Source organism: Dipodomys spectabilis, unplaced genomic scaffold, assembly GCF_019054845.1.
Source record: "Dipodomys spectabilis isolate Male_0828 unplaced genomic scaffold, ASM1905484v1 ptg000042l, whole genome shotgun sequence".
Lineage (NCBI taxonomy): Eukaryota > Metazoa > Chordata > Mammalia > Rodentia > Heteromyidae > Dipodomys > Dipodomys spectabilis.
The window spans coordinates 16,968,769-16,989,733 of NW_024870719.1; the positions used below are offsets into that span (position 1 = coordinate 16,968,769).

At 40.8% G+C, this 20,965-nt stretch overlaps 1 protein-coding gene across 1 annotated transcript in view; it reads left to right on the top strand.

Annotated features, from left to right (window-relative positions):
- The first annotated feature begins 1,914 nt into the window (after window positions 1-1,914).
- Styx (serine/threonine/tyrosine interacting protein) overlaps window positions 1,915-20,965 on the top strand; it is a 42,416-nt gene continuing 23,365 nt past the window's right edge. The window contains exons 1-6 of the mRNA XM_042677794.1: window positions 1,915-2,295; window positions 7,519-7,551; window positions 10,409-10,462; window positions 13,009-13,106; window positions 20,235-20,295; window positions 20,741-20,777. Coding sequence (XP_042533728.1) covers window positions 2,239-2,295; window positions 7,519-7,551; window positions 10,409-10,462; window positions 13,009-13,106; window positions 20,235-20,295; window positions 20,741-20,777 — 340 coding nt within the window. The 5' untranslated portion in view covers window positions 1,915-2,238. The remainder of the gene's footprint in view (window positions 2,296-7,518; window positions 7,552-10,408; window positions 10,463-13,008; window positions 13,107-20,234; window positions 20,296-20,740; window positions 20,778-20,965) is intronic.

Sequence of the window (20,965 nt, forward strand, 5' to 3'; positions counted from 1 at the left end):
ACTTTGATTACAAGATAAAGTTGTAATTTAAGATAAGGTCTTTGAAATTTACTTTAGAATAGTACCCACACTTGAAGTTCATAAAATCATCTTACTATATGCAAAGTAGATATATGGGTACTTCTCTATTGTTCCAGAAATTATTATTATTTTTGCTGGTCCTGGGGCTTGAGCTCTCTTACCAACTGAAATTATCTTACCAATTGTATGATTTTTAAGAGACTTGTATTTCCCAGACTCACCCATGGACTTTACCATAGTAAAAGACTTAGATGTCAGAAATGATGAAAACAAAACTTTCATTTACGCACAGTTTTAATTTCATGTGGCCATAAAAGTTGTACAAGTTACATTAAAGAATCATCACTGAGAATCAATTGAGATTATTATAAAAAGTGATGTTAGAAAACATTGGAGTTTGGTTTCCTAAAAGCTTTAAAAAATATTTGACCTGATTAATTATATAATCACTGAAAACTTGCTACCAGAGTATTCTGTATCTTTTTTTTTTGGCCAGTCCTGGGCTTGAACTCTGGGCCTGGGCACTATCCCTGAGCGTCTTTTGCTTAAGGCTAGCACTCTACCACTTGAGCCACAGCACCAGTTCCAGCCTTTTCTGTGTTTCTGCTACTGAGGAATTGAACCCAGGGCTTCATGCATGCGAGGCAAACACTCTGCCGCTAAACCCATTCCCAGTCTTCTGTATCTTTTATAAATTTTAGTGGAGACCAGTTTAATAGTGATGGAGAACGTGAGGCTGGCCATCCAATACATTACTAACCCTGTGGGTTGATAGAGCATTATATCCCTGTGACAATATAAGAAGTAAAATTTAAAGAGAAGTGGAAGTCAGATACTTGTGTGACCCTCCCAGTTTTATCCGTTGAAATTTGTGTTTAATCTTGCGTTTTTACAGTTCTGCTGTCTTTGTGTGGGACTTGAACTCTAGGCCCAAGCACTGGCCCTGCCCATCTTCAAAAGCTCAAGGCTAGCACTCTACCATTTTGAACCACAGCACCACTTCTGGTTTTCAGATGGTTTATTGGAGATTAGAGTCTCAAGGACTTTCTTGCCCAGCTGGTTTTGAACTGCAATCCTCAGATCTCAGTCTCCTGAGTAGTTAAGATTACAGGCCTAAGCCTGTAATCTTAACTTAATCTTAATCAATTTGGAATACAGATCTTAATGTGCAAATTCTTCCACTTGTTATCTTGAGTTTCTTCACCCACTTAAAAACAAGATAATTATATTTCTTTCTAGGTTGTGAGAAAGCATATGCCTAATTTTTATTAACAATGTATTAATAGGGCCTCCCTTTAAAAAGATCCCCACACCCTGTACTTTAAATTTTAACTCAAAGGAAGTGATTTTAAAATACGGCGTACAATTTACAGAGTGAGATACGTTTCTTTGCGATTTTTAAAAATTTTTCTAGGTAATGTAAACACGGTCCCAAGTATTCTCACAGGCTCGGCCTTCAGTTACTAAAGGTGATAGGGGTTTTCTATCGGTGTAGCACAACGTACGGTTGGGGTTATAACTTCTCAGAATGCGCAGGATCCACGGAGAAACCTAAGCTTTCCTGTCGGAAGCCCGTCTCTGGTGATAGCATGTTTTGCCCCTTCGGTTAAGGCGCGGGACGGGATCTGCCGCCATGCAGGAAGGGGCCCAGCTGGGTCGACCAGCACTCAGCCATCCAGGGCGTCTCCGGCTCCCGGCCTCCCTCTCTCCCGTCGCAGCCCCACCCCCTCCACTCGGCGCGCTCCGGTCCAGGCCCCGCCCTTCGCGTCTGCGCTCTAGAAGGGGGGCGGGGCCCGGCGCACTGACACCTGGCTGCGGCGGGGGGGCGGGACGAACTCGAGCGTGGGCTGGGATTGGCTGGGGCGGCGTTGGGGGGGAGGCGGAACGGGGAAGGAGGGAGACGGTTGTACGGCTCGTGTCCGTGCGGGTTCTCGGGCTGCTCGGGGGTCGCGGAGACTCCGAGAAGGGGTACGGTCGCAGCATGGCGGCCGGGTACGAGCCGCCCAGCCTTCGTCTTCCCCGCTGCCGCCGCCGCCGCCAGCGGAGTCGCTGGGATGCTATAATCTGCCAGTGTTGGTTGTGAGCGCGCCGCCCGCCGTCGGCCCTTCCCCCGACCCCTCCCTCCTCCGGCCCTCCTTCCTCTCGGCGCTGCCGCCCGCCCGAGGGTCGGGCCGGCGGGACCGCTCCGCACCCCGCCCCGGCCCGCGGGGCCGGACCATGGAGGACGTGAAGCTGGCGTTCCCTTCCCTCCCACAGTGCAAGGAAGACGCCGAGGTGAGTGTGTCCAGCGGCCGCCCCGCGCGGCCTTCCGTTCCCGGCGGCTCGGGCCGTGGGGCGACCCCAGGCCCAACCGTCGCGGCGAGGGGTCTCGGTCCGAGTCCCGTCGTCTGCCGGCGGCGTCCCGGGGCCTCGGGGCGGAGCCTCCCGGCGGGCCTCCCCGAGCCCCGGGTTCCGGAGCTGCTCCCCACGCGCTGGCCCGGGGTGTGGCGGGAGGAGCGGCCCCGACCCCCCGGCCTCGGCCTCCCGCCGCTCCCGGGCCTAAGGGTCATGTGCTGCCCCAGCCGCACCGAGGCCAGTCTGGTGTGCATCTCCCGCTCAGAATTCTCTGCCGTGTCCTCGAGTCACTTGTGGGATGCTGGACCCACGTGTGGGGGCAGAGACCTGGGGCTCGAACTTGAAGGGAGCCCTCTACCAGTTCCCCAAAGTTTGTGGTTTGTTTATAGGCCAAAAAAAATAATAATTGGACCAACAGAACAAAAGGTCACAAAGGTAACTAGTTCGAATCTTGAAAACTTCAGAAATCTTTGCCTTTTGGCAGAAAGTTAACGTGGAGAGCAAAATTCGTTACCCCTTTGTCTCCTGATTTTCGCACTTGGAGGTTTTTGTTTTTTTTTAATTTCACCTTGCTTCTTGTTGCCTAACGTTTTGTATTAGCATTTTTTAAAAAAATCTGTTGCAAATATTCAACGGTATTGGAAACCATTAAGTTGGAATGGGCTGAAGGCGAACGCCGTAACTGGGCTAGGATACTCACTTATGCTTTATTAGTAAGAGTAAGAAAGAGGTTTAAATCTAGAGTTCCAAAATATTTTAAAGGTAATAGAGAAAATAAAGTCTCTCTTTTGAGAGAATATCCAGTTTATCCCCAAGCAATTATTTTACTGAATGCCTTCATTTGGGGTTCTTATTTTAAGGACTCTTTTGCTTGTGCTTGAGACCTGCATATATTTTCAGTGTACAATCAAATAAGAAGCATTTATGTATATTTTTTCCCTTAGCATACCATAGGGCAAATGAAGAGTATGCTTTTACATCTTTTACATCTTCCGTAATTTTGGTAACTGCAAGCAACCTTTGAAATAATACATAACATTCCTAATTTAAAGAAATGGTAGTGTAGAATTAAGTATTATTTATGTCATGCTAACACAATGCAGAGACCCTTGAAAATCCTAGTGTGTGATTCATTATCCAGTACTAGGGTTTGCACTCAGGACCTGGGCACTGTCCCTGAGATTCTTTTTCTGCTCAAGGCTACTGCTGTACCACTTTAGCCATACGTTCACCTCTGACTTTTTTGGTGGTTAATTGGAGGTAATAATCTCATCAATTTTCCTGACCAGGTTGTTTTCAAACCAAGATCCTTAGAGCTCAGGATGGCTCAAGATTGATTTTCATAGTAGACTCTTACTTTTTGTGAAGATACCAGTAGATTTTCATTTGTGAGGATAAAAAAATAGCTTGTAATGACAAATTTTTCAATTTAATTTTTATTTGGTGCTGGGAATTGAGTCCAGGGCCTTGCCTATGCTAGTCAAGTGCTCTCCCACTGAACTATATCCTAGCCCTTGGTTTTTTTGAGACAGTCTTACTGTGTAGCTCAAACTGGCTAAGTTTAAACAAATTAGTTTTTTGTTTTTCTTTGTTTTATGCTGGTCCTGGGACTTGAACTCAAGGTCTGTGTGCTGCCTTGAGCTTTTTGCCAGAGGTTAGCACTCTACCACTCGAGCCATAGGTCCACCACTTCAGCTTTTTTGGAACTCTTAATTGGGATTAAGAATCTCACAGACTGGCTGGCTTGGAAGCACAATCCTCAAATCTCAGCCTAGTATCCAAGATTACAGGCATGAGCCACTGGTGCCTGGCTCGAACAACTCAGTTTTATGTTTAGGTTATCGTTATAAATCTCAGACTTTTCTGCTCTACCTGCTCTGGAACTGCAGTTCTGTCTCAGCCTCCCACATGGCCTGGGATAACAAGTGTACCACCATGGAGTCCAGCAGTTGAGAAAGGGTTTTAAGTGTGTGCCTCAGATGGCCTTGAACCACTATATCTTTCTATTAGCCTCCCAAATAGCAAGGATTATGAGAAAAGCTGTCTTGTCTACCAAAATGCATTGCTTGAATGTTCCAGCAAGTAAAAAGAGGAAAAGAGGAACTGCTTTGGGAGCAATCTACCTGCTCTGTGCTGTGCTTCCCATACTTTTGGCTGGTGGCATACCTATCTGCAGAAATAAATTTTGCCTTTTTGAGACAATTCTTTGTTTTCCTGTTGGTTCTTGGAGTGTATATTTATAACAAGCTGACACGTTAGTCTTTACACCTATGATAGGAATTACCTCCCCTCTTCTAGCTGTTTGATTTATATTATTGCTTTTTAAAATATTCTACAGTAGAATCACCCAAGGAGTTTTTTAAAAATACACATGATTAGGATCCAAACAACACTGATTCTGACTTTATTGGTCAGGGCTGGATCCAGATAGTACTACTGTGCAGCTAGTTTTCAAGCACTGATGTAGAATCCTCTTCTGCAGACCTTAGTCATCCCTGCAGACTTAACGATTTTTTTTATTTTTTTATTTTTTTGTCAGTTGTGGGCCTTGAACTCTGGGCCTGGGCACTGTCCCTGCACTCTTCAGATCAAGGCAAGCACTCTACAAGCCACAGCACCACTTCCAGCTTTTGCTGCTTATGTGGTACTGAGGAATCGAACCTAGGTCCTCATGCATGCAAGGCAAGCACTCTACCACGGAGCCACCTTCCCAGCCCATGTGTGTTTTGTTTTTTTTTCTTTTTGGTCAGTCGTTGGGCTTCAACTCTGGGCCTGGGCGCTGTTCCTCAGCTCTTCAGCTCAAGGCTAGTACTCTACCACTTGAGCCCCAGTGCCACTTCGGGTTTTCTGGTGGTTTATTGGAGATAAGAGTCTCATGGACTTACCTGCCCGGGCTGGCTTTGAACCGTGATCCTCAGATCTCAGCCTCCTGAGTAGCTAGGATTACAGGCGTGAGCTACTGACGCCCAGCTCCCATGATTTTTTTAAATAGTGAAGTTTCAAAACTTGCTTAAAAGTCTAAAACTAAACTTATGATTTTCATATTTATATGCATGTGATTGTGACTAAGTAAATCTAAGAGATACATTCTAATCCAAAAAGGATTACATTCTCTAAATATACCTTTTAGGAGCTACACGGACAGAATAAGAATGTAATGGGAAGCTAGGTGTGATGGCACACAGGTTTAATCTCAGCACTCTGGAGGCTAAGACAAGAGGATCAAGAGTTCAAGGTTAGCCTAGGCTACATACCTAGATGCTGATTTAAGCATGACAGGCTGAGCTGGGAATATAGAATAGTAGAAACGCTTGCCAAGCATGCTTGAAACCCTGGGTCCAGTCTTCAGCATTGTAGGGGGAAAAAGTATGATATAGATAAGATTTAATTATTAGAGACATACTCAGAGAGATGGGTGTCTGTAGAGCAAGAATTATAAGCAGGAATAATGCTTAAAATCTTGATCTGATATGGTAATGGTGTTACCATATGCAGACAACTCAGGTTTCAAGGTTCATTCTATAAACCAAGACCGTAATGAAGGTGTCATAGTCCATTTTTGTTGCCAGTAATATAAAATGGCACAGATTGGATAAGTTGCTTTTAAAAAAAAAAAAAAACAGGGGCTGGGAAGGTAGCTCAGTGGTAGAGTGCTTGCCTTGCACTCATGAGGCCCTGGGTTTGATTCCTCAGCACCAGAAAAAGCCGAAAGTGGCACTGTGGTTCAAGTGGTAGAGCACTAGCCTTGAGCTGAATTGCTGAGGGACAGGGCCCAGGCCCAGAGTTCAGGCCCCATGACTGAATTAAAAAAAAAAAAAAAAGAGGTTTATTTTTGCTCAAGATATTCTAGGTGCAAGGTCAGAGGTCTGCATCTAGTGATGTGCTTCTCGCTGGCAGAGGCAGGGTATCATATGGCAGGAGACGAGAAACAGAATGTTTGTGTGTGTGTGTGTATGTCTGTCTTTTGGTCTCTCTCTCCTTCAAGATTCAATCATGGGGACTTACTGTCATGATCTTATCTAATCCTAAGCATATTAATAAAAGCTCACCTCTAAACATCATAGTTAGATTAAGTTTTGCCTTTTTAATACCTAATAATAGGGATAAACTTGGACATGACCTTTGGACACACACCCAGATCATTTCCAAACAATCAGCACAGCGTTGGGGCCACAAAGATGGTCTCTGAAACCAGATCTGATGATGGCACAGGAGGAGTTTAAGTGAAATTTTTTCTGAGAGAAAACTTTTTAGGTTCCAAAGGATCTATACCTAATAACACCAAACCTGATAGCTTATCAGATAAGGCTGTACCTTTGGTTTTGTGAATAGGAATAATATTTAATTTTCTCCTATTATGCAACTAGCTTTCTTAAAATATTTTTGTATAAATACAAAGCTCACATTCTGTTGCCTATAGCCTATGTCTGGGAAATTTTAGTCCTATATGTTCATGTTTTCTGTGATATAAAAGTAGTTTGGGGGGCTGGGAAGATGGCTCAGTGGTAGAGCCCTTGCCTTGCATGCATGAGGCCCTGGGTTCGACTCCTCAGCACCCCGTAAGCAGAAAAAGCTGGAAGTGGCGCTTTGGCTCAAGTGGTAGAACACTAACCTTGAGCTGAAGAGCTGAGGGAAAGTGCTCAGGCCCAGAGTTCAGGCCCCATGACCGACACACACACACACACACACACACAAAAAAGTAGTTTGGCCCGGTGCCTGTGGCTCACACATATAAATTCTTACTAAGGAAGCTGAGATCTGATGACCAAAGCTCCAAGCCAGCTCAGTGGCTAAAACACTGAGACTTCATACCTCCAGTTAATCGTGGAGAAGCCATTCTCTACTCAACCCAGCAGTTGACTAACAATAATCTTATTTCTGTCAACTTAGGCTGTTTTTACAGGGTTTTTAAAAAAATGTATATCGAAAATTAATCCCAGGACTTCATACCATGGTAGACATGCTATACTCTAGCTAGCTAAAGTGTTCTTATACTGTAATTTTTTTTTCCTGCTGATTTACCTCAGTGCTACAACACTTGCTTGGTTTCAACTCCCAGCAAAGCAAATATAAAAGAGTAATATAAGTATTTTTAATCTACACGTTTGACTGTCATATCTTTGTGACATTTTTCATGTTTTTTTCTTTTATTTTCACTTTAAGGAATGGTCGTACCCTATGAGAAGAGAGATGCAGGTATGACAAACTTTTATTTATTTATGCCAACCTATATTATAAATAACTTAAGCTAATTTTACAGAGCATTTGAAATCTGCTGATTCATGATGTATTCACTATTTTATAAGTTAACTGTTTTAATTATTTAAGGTTTATATTAGATCTTGGAAAGACAATGATTAAGCCAGATACTGTTGGCTCATGCTTAAAATAATAGCCACTCAAGTGGCTAAGATCTAGAAGAATGAGGTTTTGGGCCAGCCTTGGCAGAAAAATCCATGAGATTCCATCTCCAAAATAATCAGCAAAAAGCAGCACTGGGGAGGTGTGGTGTCCTACCTAGTAGAGAGTGCCAACCAAATACGTGAGCCAAGGGATTCCAGGCCCTAGCTTCAAATCTGGTACCCAAATAAAAAGCCCACCAAGAATTGCAGATATGTTTATGTAATTTGAACATTATGTGATAAAAATACTACCTAGTAGATGCTTCATAAATACGTTAATTTTCATGTGCCAATTAAATTTTTTCTCATTTGAAAAATGAATTGTTTCCTTTTATTGGATTTAGAAATAATATATGTAGTTAATGAGTCATGTTTTCCTTTTTTGAAAAATGGAATTCCTATACCTTTTCTGTTTCTCTTCCCCTTCTACCACTTGAGCCACACCTCCACTTCTGACTTTTTGCGGGTTAATTGGAGATTAGATAGTCTTAATGGACTTTTTTGTCCAAGTTAGTTCTGAACCAAAATTGTCAGATCTCAGTCTCCTGAGAAGTTAGGATTACAGGTATGAGCCACCAACACCCAGCTTATTCCTTTTCTTTTGCATTTCTTTCTTTGTGGTAATGAGATTTAAACTCAGTTGGTGCTCTACCACTGAATCATGCCTCTAGCCCTTTTATGTACTCGTTATTTTTGAGATTGGGTCCTGCTCAAGCATGTGCCTAGACTATGATCTGCCTATTTATACTTTGCATGAAGCTGGGATGACAGATTCACGACACCATATCCAGGTATTAGTCAAGAAGGATTATCTGAAAATTGTTTTTTGCCCAGGTTGGATTTGAACCATAATCCCCCCTATCTCAGTCTCCCAAATAGGCATAAGCTACCGACACCAGTCTTTTACTGTTCTTACTGTTTGTAGTAACTCTGCTAGCCTTTGGATTAAGTGATTTCTCATTTCTAGGACTTTTTAACTTCTTAAAGTTTTGCTAACTTTTGTGTTCATAAAAATTCACATTTTAGGGCTGGGAAGGTGGCTCAGCGGTAGAGTGCTTGCCTTGCATGCATGAGGCCCTGGGTTCGATTCCTCAGCATCACATAAGCAGAAAAAGCCGGAAATGGCGTTGTGGCTCAAGTGGTAGAGCGCTAGCCTTGAGCTGAAGAGCTGAGGGACAGTGTCCAGGCCCAGAGTTCAGGCCCCACAACCAGCAAAAAAAAAAAAATTCACATTTTAAATATGAGTACATAAGAGGTATTATTTGGTGCTATGGAAAATGTAAAGATGACTAAAAGGTAATTACTGCCCTAAATGAAGCTCATGTCAAAGTAATCCGATACATAAATAATTTTATCATTATGCTATAGATAATACTTCTAATCCTGTTGTATCTGGCTTTGATGAGGCTATTGTTTTATGGCATCAAGATGGATCAAATTTTGTACTGCCTCAGATTCCCAAGTCTTGGAATTACAAGTGTGTACAACCACATCTAGATCTGTGCTGCTTCTGAGATTTGGTTGAATAAGGTTCTGTGTAATCCAAAGGGAAGGTTTTTTTGTTGTTGTTGTTATTTTTTGTTTTTTTTTACCTTTTTTTTTGGGTCCGGTAGTGGGGCCTGAACTCTGGGCTTGGGCGCTGTCCCTCAGCTCTTCAGCTCAAGGCTAGCGCTCTACCACTTGAGCCACAGCGCCACTTCCGGCTTTTTTCTTTTTGCTTATGTGGTGCTGAGGAACCGAACCCAGGGCCTCAGGCATGCAAGGCAAGCGCTCAACCACTGAGCCATCTTCCCAGCCCATTTTTTGTTTTTTTTTTTAATGACTGTTTATTTATTTATTTTTTGTTTTGGTCGGTAGTGGGGCTTGAACTCTGTGGGCTTGGGCGCTGTCCCTGCGCTCTTCAGCTCCAGGCCAGTGCTCTACCACAGGAGCTACAAGCGCCACTTCCGGTTGAGTGGTTTATTGGAGATAAGAGTCTCATGGACTTTCCTGCCCGAGCTGGCTTTGAACCGTGATCCTCAGATCTCAGCCTCCTGAGTAGCTAGGATTACAGACGTGAGCCACCGGCGCCCAGCTGACTGCTTTATTTTTAGACTGTAGCACACAAAGAAGTAAAGTTAGATCTTACTAATCAAAAAGTAAAAAAAAAGCCGTACTAAATCTACCGATTGCTTATAAAAGACTAGAAATTCACATATATGATTCTTTAGAACTACGTATTTAAATTTGGAATAGCTCATTTGATATTATAAGGCATACTTACATTTCTCTTTCCAATCATTGCGCGTTGTTGCTAGAAAATGTTCTTTAAATAACAAACTTTTCAGCAAACTATGACAGTTATGAAAAAAAAATCTCATAAAGCTGGGCGCAGGTGGCTCACGCCTGTAATCCTACTCAGGAGGCTGAGATCTGAGGATCGCAGTTCAAAGCCAGCCCGGGCAGGAGAGACCGTGAGACTCCTATCTCCAATAAACCACCAGAAAACCGGAAGTGGCGCTGTAGCTCAAGTGGTAGAGCGCTCGCCTTGAGCTGAAGAGCTGAGGGACAGCACCCAGACCGAGTTCAAGCCCCATGACTGCTAAAAACAAAAAAATCTTATGAATCTAGTATATAGTATATATTTGGTCTGTTTTTTTTCTCTTCCCTAGGAAATTTTACCTGGACTGTTCTTAGGGCCATATTCTTCTGCTATGAAGAGCAAGGTATGAAATTTAGGTTTCGGTCTTAAGAGAGTTCCCCCCCCCCCTAATTTATTGTTTTAGAAATGATACGCAACAGGGGTTACCTGTGAACAATTTTTCTCTAGCAAGTTTTTTAGTAGAGTTTTATTCTAGGTTGCACTCATACTAATTGGTTGGATTCAGACTATTGTTACTCCATTGCTCCTGTCTCTTCCAATGTTATGTATATTTTGTATAAATGTATGTATATATGTATGTACTAGGATTTTGAACTTAGAGCCTTGCACTAGCTAGCCTGGCACTATACCACTTGAGCTACATTCTAGTCCTTTTTTTTTTTTTTTATTTTTTCTTATTTTTCAAATATGGTCTTTTTTTTTTTTTTTTTTTTTCTTTCCTGGGCTGACCTGGATGGCAGTACTCCTATTTATACTTCCCACATATTTGAGATGACTGGCCCATGTCACGCTGTATTTCATTGGTTGAGATATAGGGTCTTTTGAATATTTTGCCAGCTGTTGCTTTGACCTACAATCCTCCCAATCTCAGCATTCCAAGTAAACCAACTAATTTATTTTGAAGTACTAAGGTTTAAGTTTGGCTTAGTGCCATGTTCCTAGTCCTTATTGGTTTTAGTTAAATTTCACTTTTTGAGGAACCATCCTTGGGCACACCAAAAATCTTCTTGCATAGCTGGAATTATAGGCTGTACTTTCAGAAACAGAGTATTTGTTCAGTCAGCCGGTGGCCTCACTAGTCTGATTTCATTAGAGAAATCTTCTTGATTGCTGCCTCATGAGTGGCTGAAAGAAAAGGCATGAGCCACAGCAATCAATTTTCTTTCCCAATTTTGCTAGACCAGTACTCAAGTGTTTTACCAAAGATCGTAAATGGGTTTTTATAATTTATTGTTTCTCAGGAAATTTATGTATTGGAAAGATTTGTTAATAAATGATCGTTAAGTGGGGGGGAGGCTGGGAAGGGATGTGAAGGGTAAACAAAGGAGGAGGCTGCAATGCTTGATAAGAAATGTACTCATTATCTTGCCCATGTAATTGTAACCACTCTGTACAGTATGTTCACAAAAAATAAAAATTAAAATTAAAAAAAGAAAAAAAATGATCGTTAATTATCTTAAGACTATTAATCATCCATAATTATTAGGAATCCATTCTGAACAATATGAGATGGAGATAAATCCCAAAATAAGGTTAACTAAAAGTCAGTATTTTACTTAACCTTCTCTTTCAGGGATAAGAGTATGTATGTCTTTTAATGGAAAATGATTCATCTTATTTCTGTTTTGAAGTCTTAAGTATTCCCGATTGGAAAGTATTATATGCTATGTACATTCCATGTAGTCAAACCATAATAAACTTCTTTTAAATTATATCACCAAGGGCTGGGAAGGTGGCTCAGTGGTAGAGCGCTTGCCTTGCATGCCTGAGGCCCTGGGTTTGATTCCTCAGCACCACATAACCAAAAAGAAAAAAGCCGGAAGTGGCACTGTGGTTCAAGTGGAAGAGCGCTAGCCTTGAGCTGAAGGGCTGAGGGACAGCGCCCAGGCCCAGAGTTCAGGCCCCACGACTGGACCAAAAATAAAAATAAATTATACCACCAAAATTAAAAAGATCTCATTACAATGTATACTGTCACCACCACTTAATAGGTAGTCTTTTCTCATTTTTCATGACAAAATTGAGCCTCAGGGCTTAGGTCATTAATAGAGCTGGGATATCTAGCTCAGGCTATCATGGTACTAACCCCAAACTTTTTTTTTTTTTTTTTTTTTTGGTACTAGCCAGGGGCTTGGTGCTGGCCTTAGGGTTTGAACTCAGGGCCTGGACACTGTCCCTGAACTTTTTGCTCAAAACTACCACTCTACCAATGTGAGCTCCACTTTTAACTTATTTGGTAGCTAATTGGAGATAAGAGTCTCATGGACTTTCTTGCCTAGGCTGACTTCAAACTGCAATTCTCAGATCTTAGCTTCCTAAATAGCTAGGATTACAAGTGTTAGCCACTGGTGCCTGGCAACCCAGGCTTTTAGCCACTACTACATATTGCTACTTTCCAGGTACATTCTCTTAAAGTCTCATCAAGCTCTAGAATTACAGATTTTAAAATATCTGGGTTGCCGGGCCCAGTGGCTCACGCCTGTAATCCTAGCTACTCAGGAGACTGAGATCTGAGAATCGAGGTTCAAAGCCAGCTGGGGCAGGAGAGTACATGAGACTCTTACCTCCAGTAAACCACTAGAAAACTGGAAGTGGCACTGTGGCTCAAGTGGTAGAGCACTCGCCTTGAGCTGAAGAGCGAAAGGACAGTGCCCAGGCCCAGAGTTCAAGCCCCATAACCAGCAATAAAAAAATCTGGGTTAGCCTTTAGAATACATTTAATGTTTTCATCTCAAATCTTGCTGATTAGGAAGTTTACCTTGAAATTAGTTTTAATCCTCTGTACTTAAGGCTCAGATGAGTCCTGTGTATTGCAGGCAGCTATGTTACAGTAAGATGTTTTGTATTTCAAACTGCTTCTCTTCCCTATCCTTCCTGTTTTTTTTACAGTTACCTATACTACAGAAACATGGAATAACCCATATAATTTGCATTCGACAAAATATTGAAGCAAACTTTATTAAACCAAACTTTCAACAGTTATTTAGGTAAGAATTTTTTATATGGTTTATAAAAATCTTAAGGATAGAAAATACATAATGTAGTTTTTATTGTTTGGATTTTTTTCTTTGTTTTGAGGTACAGGGGATCAAACCCAGGGCCTCATGCATGTTAGTACATGTAGAACTTTGCTGGCGCTATAATATATTTATATTTTAAGTTTATACAATTGGAATTTTTTCTGTACATACCTATTTTCTAAGGATAGGTCATATAGTACAAAATTTTATTTAAAATAAAATCTATTTTAAAATATTTAAATAATGCTCATGATGCAAATTCCTTTTGTTTGTTGTGTGTTTATTTGTTTTTGGTACTGAGAATCAAACCCAGGACATTGCACTTGCTAGGCAAGCACTTTGCGACTGAGCTACACATAATGCAAATTTCTAGAGTGTAAAAAGAGTATATACTAAGAAGGAAAAGGGAAGAAAGGGAATAAGCCACTTGGCTACAGCTCAAAGGCACAGAAGCCAGCAAGCAGGCTGACTAGGATTAGCTTAAGTCCCTACCCAAGGAAAGGGTGCAGAAGTAAGTGAACCAGCTTGCTAAAGCTGTAAACCCATCGCCCTATTCTGCATTGTACATGTACACACAAGTAACAATTTCTCACCCCTCAGTCTCCTAATAATGCATTAATTAAATTGGAAGCCAAAGTACAAAAGAGAAAAAACTCTGACCATCCAGAGTTACTATTGGCTTCTCCGAGGAGGGCAAAGCACAGAGGTCCCAGATACACTCCTCCCCCAAGCTATCTTATAGTCCTGGAACTGCCTTACTTAACCCAAGCAGACTAGCCTAGTGTCTTAGGATTGGTACTGTTTCACCTAGTAGCTGCCCCTGAACCAGAGCCTAAACTGAACCAAGCAAGGCCCACCACACCAAAGCTACAGCTGGGCAGTCCATGGCTCTGAGGGGATGTGCGAGTAAACACAAGACCAGACTGTAACCTCTGTGTCGTCGATTAAAGTTAAAACATTAAGTACAGAGAATAAGTAGGTAATGTGAGAAGCTGCAAGGGAGACACACAAGGTTACCTATAAAGACAAGATCATAAACATCTGATTTCTCAACAAAAACCTTGAAAGCAAAGGAGGTATAGAGTGATGCATTTCAAATGCCAAAAAAAAGAAATAATTCCCAGGCTATATTACTATGCCTAGCAAAGCTATCATTTATAAATGGAGAAGAAAATAAGAACCTTCCATGATAAGCAAAACTACAGTGATTGGTGACTATTAAACCAGCATTGCAGAAGAGAGTCATCAAGGAATCTTACACAGAGAAGAGGAGAAAAATTTAACCATAATATAGGAAAAAGTGAATCTCACTAGAGGACTAAACAAATGAGGAGTAGGGAAGAATCAATACTACCAAACAACAAAAAGTCATAATTACTACATACTTTCAATATTAACGTTGAATGTTTATACATTTATATATACCTGTGCTATTTAATACATAGTATATATGTACATATTGTATGTATAAGTAGATATGCATCTATACATGTATCATCATGTGCATGAATGTCTTTTAGATCTAGCTCCCACATATTAGTGAAAACGCTTTGATTTTTGTACTTCATTTGCTTCTTAGTATGATGCTGTGTACTAACACCCATTTTCCTGCAGATGATATGAGTTCATTTTCCTTTATGCCTGTGTATTAGTCCGGTGAAAGGTAGAGAGAGAGAGAGAGAGAGCGCACGTGTACACAGCATCTTTAAGGAGATGGATAAAAATTGAAATCATTTTCTCTAGTCAGGAATGAATCAAAGACCTCCCCCACTCTTCCCTCTCTTCCTTTGTCATACTAGAATTCCTACTTAGTAATAACATAAAGAGATAGAAATAAAAGGGGATTCATAAAGAAAGGGTGAAGGCAAATTATTCCTGTTTTCAGATGATATGATCCTTGATCTACCCTCAAGATTCAACAACAACCAAAAACCCTCCTAGATCAGATAGACACTTTCAACAGCATAAGATACAAAATCAGCATACACATGAGCCAGACACCAGTGGCTCATGCCTGTAATTCTAGCTACTCAGGAGTGTAAGATCTGAGGATTGAGGTTAGAAAAGCCTTCTGGGCAAGAAAGTCCATGAGACACATCTCCAATTAAGGACCAAAAAGCCAGAATTTAAGCTATTGCTCAAATGGTAGAGCACTAGCCTTGAGCAAAAAAGCTCAGAGATGAAGACTATAAAACCTTGAAAGAAATTGAAGACACCAGAAGTTGAAAAAGACCTCTTGTGTATGAACTGTCAGAACTAATATCATGAAAATGGTTATACTACCAAAAAACAGCCTTCAGATTGAATGTAATACCCATCAAAATCCTAGTATTTAAAAAATCCTAAAATGTCATGGAGGCATAAAAAACCACGAATAGCAAAAGTAATCCTGGTGCAAAAAGAGCTGGAGAAACCACCAGAATTACAGTACTGTACTTCAAATTACACTGTTGAGCCACAGTGACAACAGGATGGCAGTGGCACAGGAACAGACAAAATGAAAAATGAGCCAGAAGAAAAAACCCAGAAATGAAACTGCATAGCTACAACTACCTGATAGTAGACAAAGGAGCCAAAAACTAGAAAAAAGACAACCTATTCAATGACAAGTGCAAGAAGCCTGGAACTGCATCCTTACCTCTCACCTTGTAAAACTTCAACTCCATGTGGATAAAGATCATAATATAAGATCTAAAAGACATATGGGAAATCTAAGCAAAAACTTTGAAAGACATAGGTATGGATAATTTTTATTTATTATTTTTTTGGTCGATCGTGGGGCCTGAACTGTGGGCCTGGTCGCTGTCCTTCACCTCTTCAGCTCAATGCTAGCACTCTACCATTTGAGCCACAGTGCCACTTCCTTTTTTTTTTTTTTTTCTCCTGCTTATGTGGTCCTGAGGAATCAAACGCAGGGCCTTATGCATGTGAGGCACTACCACTGAGCCACCTTCCCAGCCCTGGGTAGTTATTTTTTGAATGGGACTCCATTTGCCTGGGAAATAAGGGCAAGAACTCACAAATGGATTAAATTAAAAAGTTTATGCACATCAAAAGAAACAATTACCAGAATCGAGAAATAACCCATAAAACAGCAGAAAGTCTTTGACACTATTCAACAGATAAGGGATTATACACAGCCCCCAAAATTAAACAGCAGAACAAATAATCTGATTAATAAATGGGCAAATAATTGAACAAATGCTCTCAGAAGAAATACCAAGGGCTAATGCATGAGGAACTGTTTTGACATCTCTAGTTACAATGTAAATGCAAATCAAGCCATCACTGAGGTTCTGTCTCACTCCAGTCAGAACGTTAGTCATCAGGAAAAGAAAGAAATGCTAGAGAAAATGTGGATGGCTAGGGAGGTGGAGCAGAGACCCTCACGCTCTGGGATTGTAGACTCGTGCAACCACCATGGAAATGTATGGTGTTTCCTCAAAAAAAAAAAAACCCACTAAAACTAGGTAGAGAAGTCCATAAGACTTAACTCCAATTAACCAGCAAAAGGCTAGAAATGGAGCTGTGGTTTGAGTTGTAAGGTGCCAGTCTTGAGCAAAAAAGCTAAGGAACAGTACCCAGGTCCTGAGTTCAAATTATATCATTTGTAGGAAAATAGATGGAACTATAGGTCATATTAAGCTGGATGAGCCAAGTTTAAAAAGCCAAATATCTGATGTTTTCACTCATTTGTGAAACCTAGATCCAAAATGGCAGTGATAGTGATGGTGAGACATGAATATAGGGATTTGGTGGGAGAGTAAGCACAGCATGAGGAAACCTACCTACCACACACTTCACAAAAGGGAGGAGAGAAGGAAGGAATGAAAGTACAATGCAGAGGTGAAAGTACTCATAGTACATTGTATATATGGAATTGTCACAGTGAAACTCTTCCTGTTATTAATGTATGCTGATTCAAAGGCAAAATTGAAAAAATAGGCATCTACTGTTACTTCATTGACTATCTTGTCAGAGTTCCTGACATTTAGAAACATGTTCCTATAGATAAACTTTATTTTATCTTTTAGTAGTTTTACAAAGGAGTTGCCATTCAACAAAGGAGTTTATAGATGCAGTGCCTCTTGATCAGTGTTACCCTTTCAATAGTCTCCCAACTCACCCCTCCCTTACTTTTCTTAATTTTGTAGGATATATTGAATTTTTTCTTTTTTTTTTTTGCCACTTAACAAACTGGCTTAGTATATGGTGCATCTTGATCTGTCAAGAATTCCTTGTATGTACCACAAAATTAAGAAAAATAAGGGAAGGGAGGGGATGGATCAAAGGTGGGTGAAAATGTTGAAGGGATGACACAGACCAACATAAACTTCATTTTTACAATAGCTTTTTTTTTTCTTTTTTTTTGGTCCGGTCGTGGGGCCTGAACTCTGGGCCTGGGTGCTGTCCCTCAGCTCTTCAGCTCAAGGCTAGCGCTCTACCACTTGAGCCACAGCGCCACTTTCAGCTTTTTTTTTCTGCTTATGTGATGCTGAGGAATCGAACCCAGGGTCTCATGCATGCAAGGCAAGCGCTCTACCACTGAGCCAACTTCCCAGCCTACAATGGCTTTTTTTTAACCTAATTTTTTTTTCTTTTGAGAAAACTATGAAGTCATTGTATTAGTAATAAAGTTTATTCACATATGTTTGTGTGTTTGTGTGTGTGTGTGTATAATTTGTAATGACTTCTTTACATGACATTTAATCCATCTGAATATACTGATAGGATAAATTTGTAGAAGTAGAATTGCTGGTTATAAGAATGTGAGGGGGAAGGTGGCTCAGTGGTAGAGCGCTTGCCTTGCATGCATGAGGTCCTGAGTTCGATTCCTAGCACCACATAAGCAAAAAGAAAAAAGCCGGAAGTGGTGCTGTGGCTCAAGTGGTAGAGCGCTAGCCTTGAGCTGAAGAGCTGAGGGACAGCGCCCAAGCCCAGAGTTCAGGCCCCACGACCGGACCCCAAAAAAAGAATGTGAGTATTTTCACTCTCTTTGTAGTTAATTTTTCAGCCAAAGTCTTTTTGGTTTTTTTTTTTTTTTTGGGGGGGGGTCCAGTCGTGGGGCCTGAACTCTGGGCTTGGGCGCTGTCCCTAAGCTCTTCAGCTCAAGGCTAGCGCTCTACCACTTGAGCCTCAGCGCCACTTCTGGCCTTTTTCTTTTTGTTTATGTGGTGTTGAGGAATCAAACCCAGGGCCTCAGGCATGCAAGGCAAGCACTCTACCACTGAGCCACCTTCCCAGCCCCTCAGCCAAAGTCTTATGTTTTTGCCCGACCTGCTATCCTAGACTGCTATCCTAGGTGCCTGGAATAACAGGCACTTACCATCATGTCACTTTTATTGATTGAGAGAGAGATGGTCTTGTTCCCTTTTTGCCAGGACTGGAACCATGATATTCTTGATTTCTACCATCCAAGTAGCTAGGATTACAGCCTTAAGCCCCTGTACACAGCCTTAAGAGGTTTTTGTTGTTGGTTTCTGCCAGAATTGAATTCAAGTCCTTGTGTTTGGTCATCCCTGGCACTCTGCCAGGAGCTATACCTCAAGTCTGGCTTTCACTGGTTAATTGGACATAGAATCTCTTGGACTTTTCTGCCTAGGCTGGCTTCAAACAGATCCTCTAGGTCTCAGCCTTTTAAACAGTAGGATTATAGGAGCCACCACCTGTGTCCAGCTTTGCCTTAAGCTTTGATATCGTCCAGTGTGTTGTGTCAGTTTATCTTTCCTACTACAAAGCATATGAGAGGGCCTATTCTAGTTTTCTTTCTCTGCAGGACAGAATGACAGTTTAGTTTTCCTTGTCTCACAGAGTAAAAATGGTGTCTTGCATGCGTAGTTTTGACTTTCTCATTTACTTTCTTGTAATGCGGTTGAGCTTCTAATAGTTTTAATAGTCTTTGAAGTTCTTAATTATTTTAGAAGGAATATATCATATATATTATACAAAGGTAAGTGGGCATATAAGCCATCCACTTCTCTTGGGAAGCAGCTACTATTAATGTTTTCTAGAGATACCCTGTATCTACGTCTCTTAATATTAATTGCTCTGCTTTTTTTTTTTAATTCCAGTCCTGGGGCTTGAACTCAGGGCCTGGTCACTATCCAAAAATACAAGGTAACCATGAAAAAGAATGAAAGAATGAGGTATATCTATATGTTGATTTGCCATGGTTTCCATGATTATTACATGTATAACTATGTCATCCCTAGGCGTTTACAGTTTTGCTGTTTGTTTTTTGGGACTGGCCTCAAATTTGAGCAGTATTCCTGCTTCAGCCTCCAAACTATTCTGGAGAATACTACTAGCATCCTCATGTACCAGCACACTGAACTATATTGGTAGAATTTGTTTTTAATTGAAAAATCTGCTTGTCTTTAGTGTTTAATTTTTAGGCATGCAGTAATGTATACAGACTTGCTGCAATATTGGTGTTGGTGGTATCGATAGGGAGGTCTAAGTTGTGTGTGTGTGTGTGTGTGTGTGTGTGTGTGTGTGTCCTGTATAGATCTATTGGAAGGGGTCACAAGATCACTTAGAGAATAGCCATCTGAACTTATGGAAGTTACTAGAAACAGAAAAAGAAGACTTAAGAATCACAGGCACATTTTTGTCTTTGTTTTCTAGGATCTCATGGACAGTTTCTTTATTGCTTATGGTAACCATGTGGATTTTTTTTTTTTTTTGGGTCCGGTTGTGGGACCTGAACTCTGGGCCTGGGTGCTGTCCCTCAGCTCTTCAGCTCAAGGCTAGTGCTCTACCACTTGAACCACAGCGCCACTTCTGGCTTTTTTCTTTTTTAATGTGATGCTGAGAATCGAACCCAGGGCCTCATGCATGCAAGGCAAGCGCTCTACCACTGAGCCAACTTCCCAGCCCCACCATGTGGATTTTTTATACCAAAATATCAAATTTTTATGTACTGTTTAAGGATTTACTTACTGTGCCCTCAAGCAATACAAAATCTGTGACCTAGTTCTTGAAATTTCATTCTTTGAAAATCATTTTGCATTCTTTTCATGGTTACCAAGAAATATTCAAAGTTAATTCTTCTATGCATAACAGTATGCTTATCATGAATTGTTTCATTTTCAGATATTTAGTCTTGGATATTGCTGATAATCCAGTTGAAAATATAATACGCTTTTTCCCTATGGTAAGTATTGCTATTTTAATATTTAAATTTATTCATAATTTGAATCTCTTAATTTTACTTCATTATTGCTGAAAATTGTGGGATTTTTTTTTAAAGGAAATGGATTGTTTAGGGAAACTTTAAAATTATAGTTCCTATAAGCTTGTACTAGTTATATTTATGGAATTTTGATGTGCTTGAATTTTTGTTTTATTTTTTTGAGGTAAGTTCTCATTGTGTAGTCCTAGCAGACTTTGAATTTATGATTGTCTTGCCCTGATCCTTCCAGGTCAGCACCTAAGATTATAGGTGTGTGGCTCTATAACAAGCATTATATTGCAGAATCAAGATAAATAATTTTTTTATCTAAATTAGTATTAAATTATTTTTCATTAATTTTATTTTACTATGATTTATTTGTGTTAATCTATGTATATTGTTTTAACACATTGTCTTTGACCTTCAGACTAAAGAATTTATTGATGGGAGCTTACAAAATGGAGGTGAGTTGTGTTTCTTTTTTCTTTTTTTGTTTTTGGTTGGTTGTAGGTCTTGAATTATGGCTTGGGCACTATCCCTGAGCTTTTCTGCTCAAGGCTAGTGCTCTACCATTTTGAGCCACAGTACTACTTCCAGTTTTCTGGTGATTAATTGGAGATAAAAGTCTCATGGACTTTCCTGCCCTGGCTGG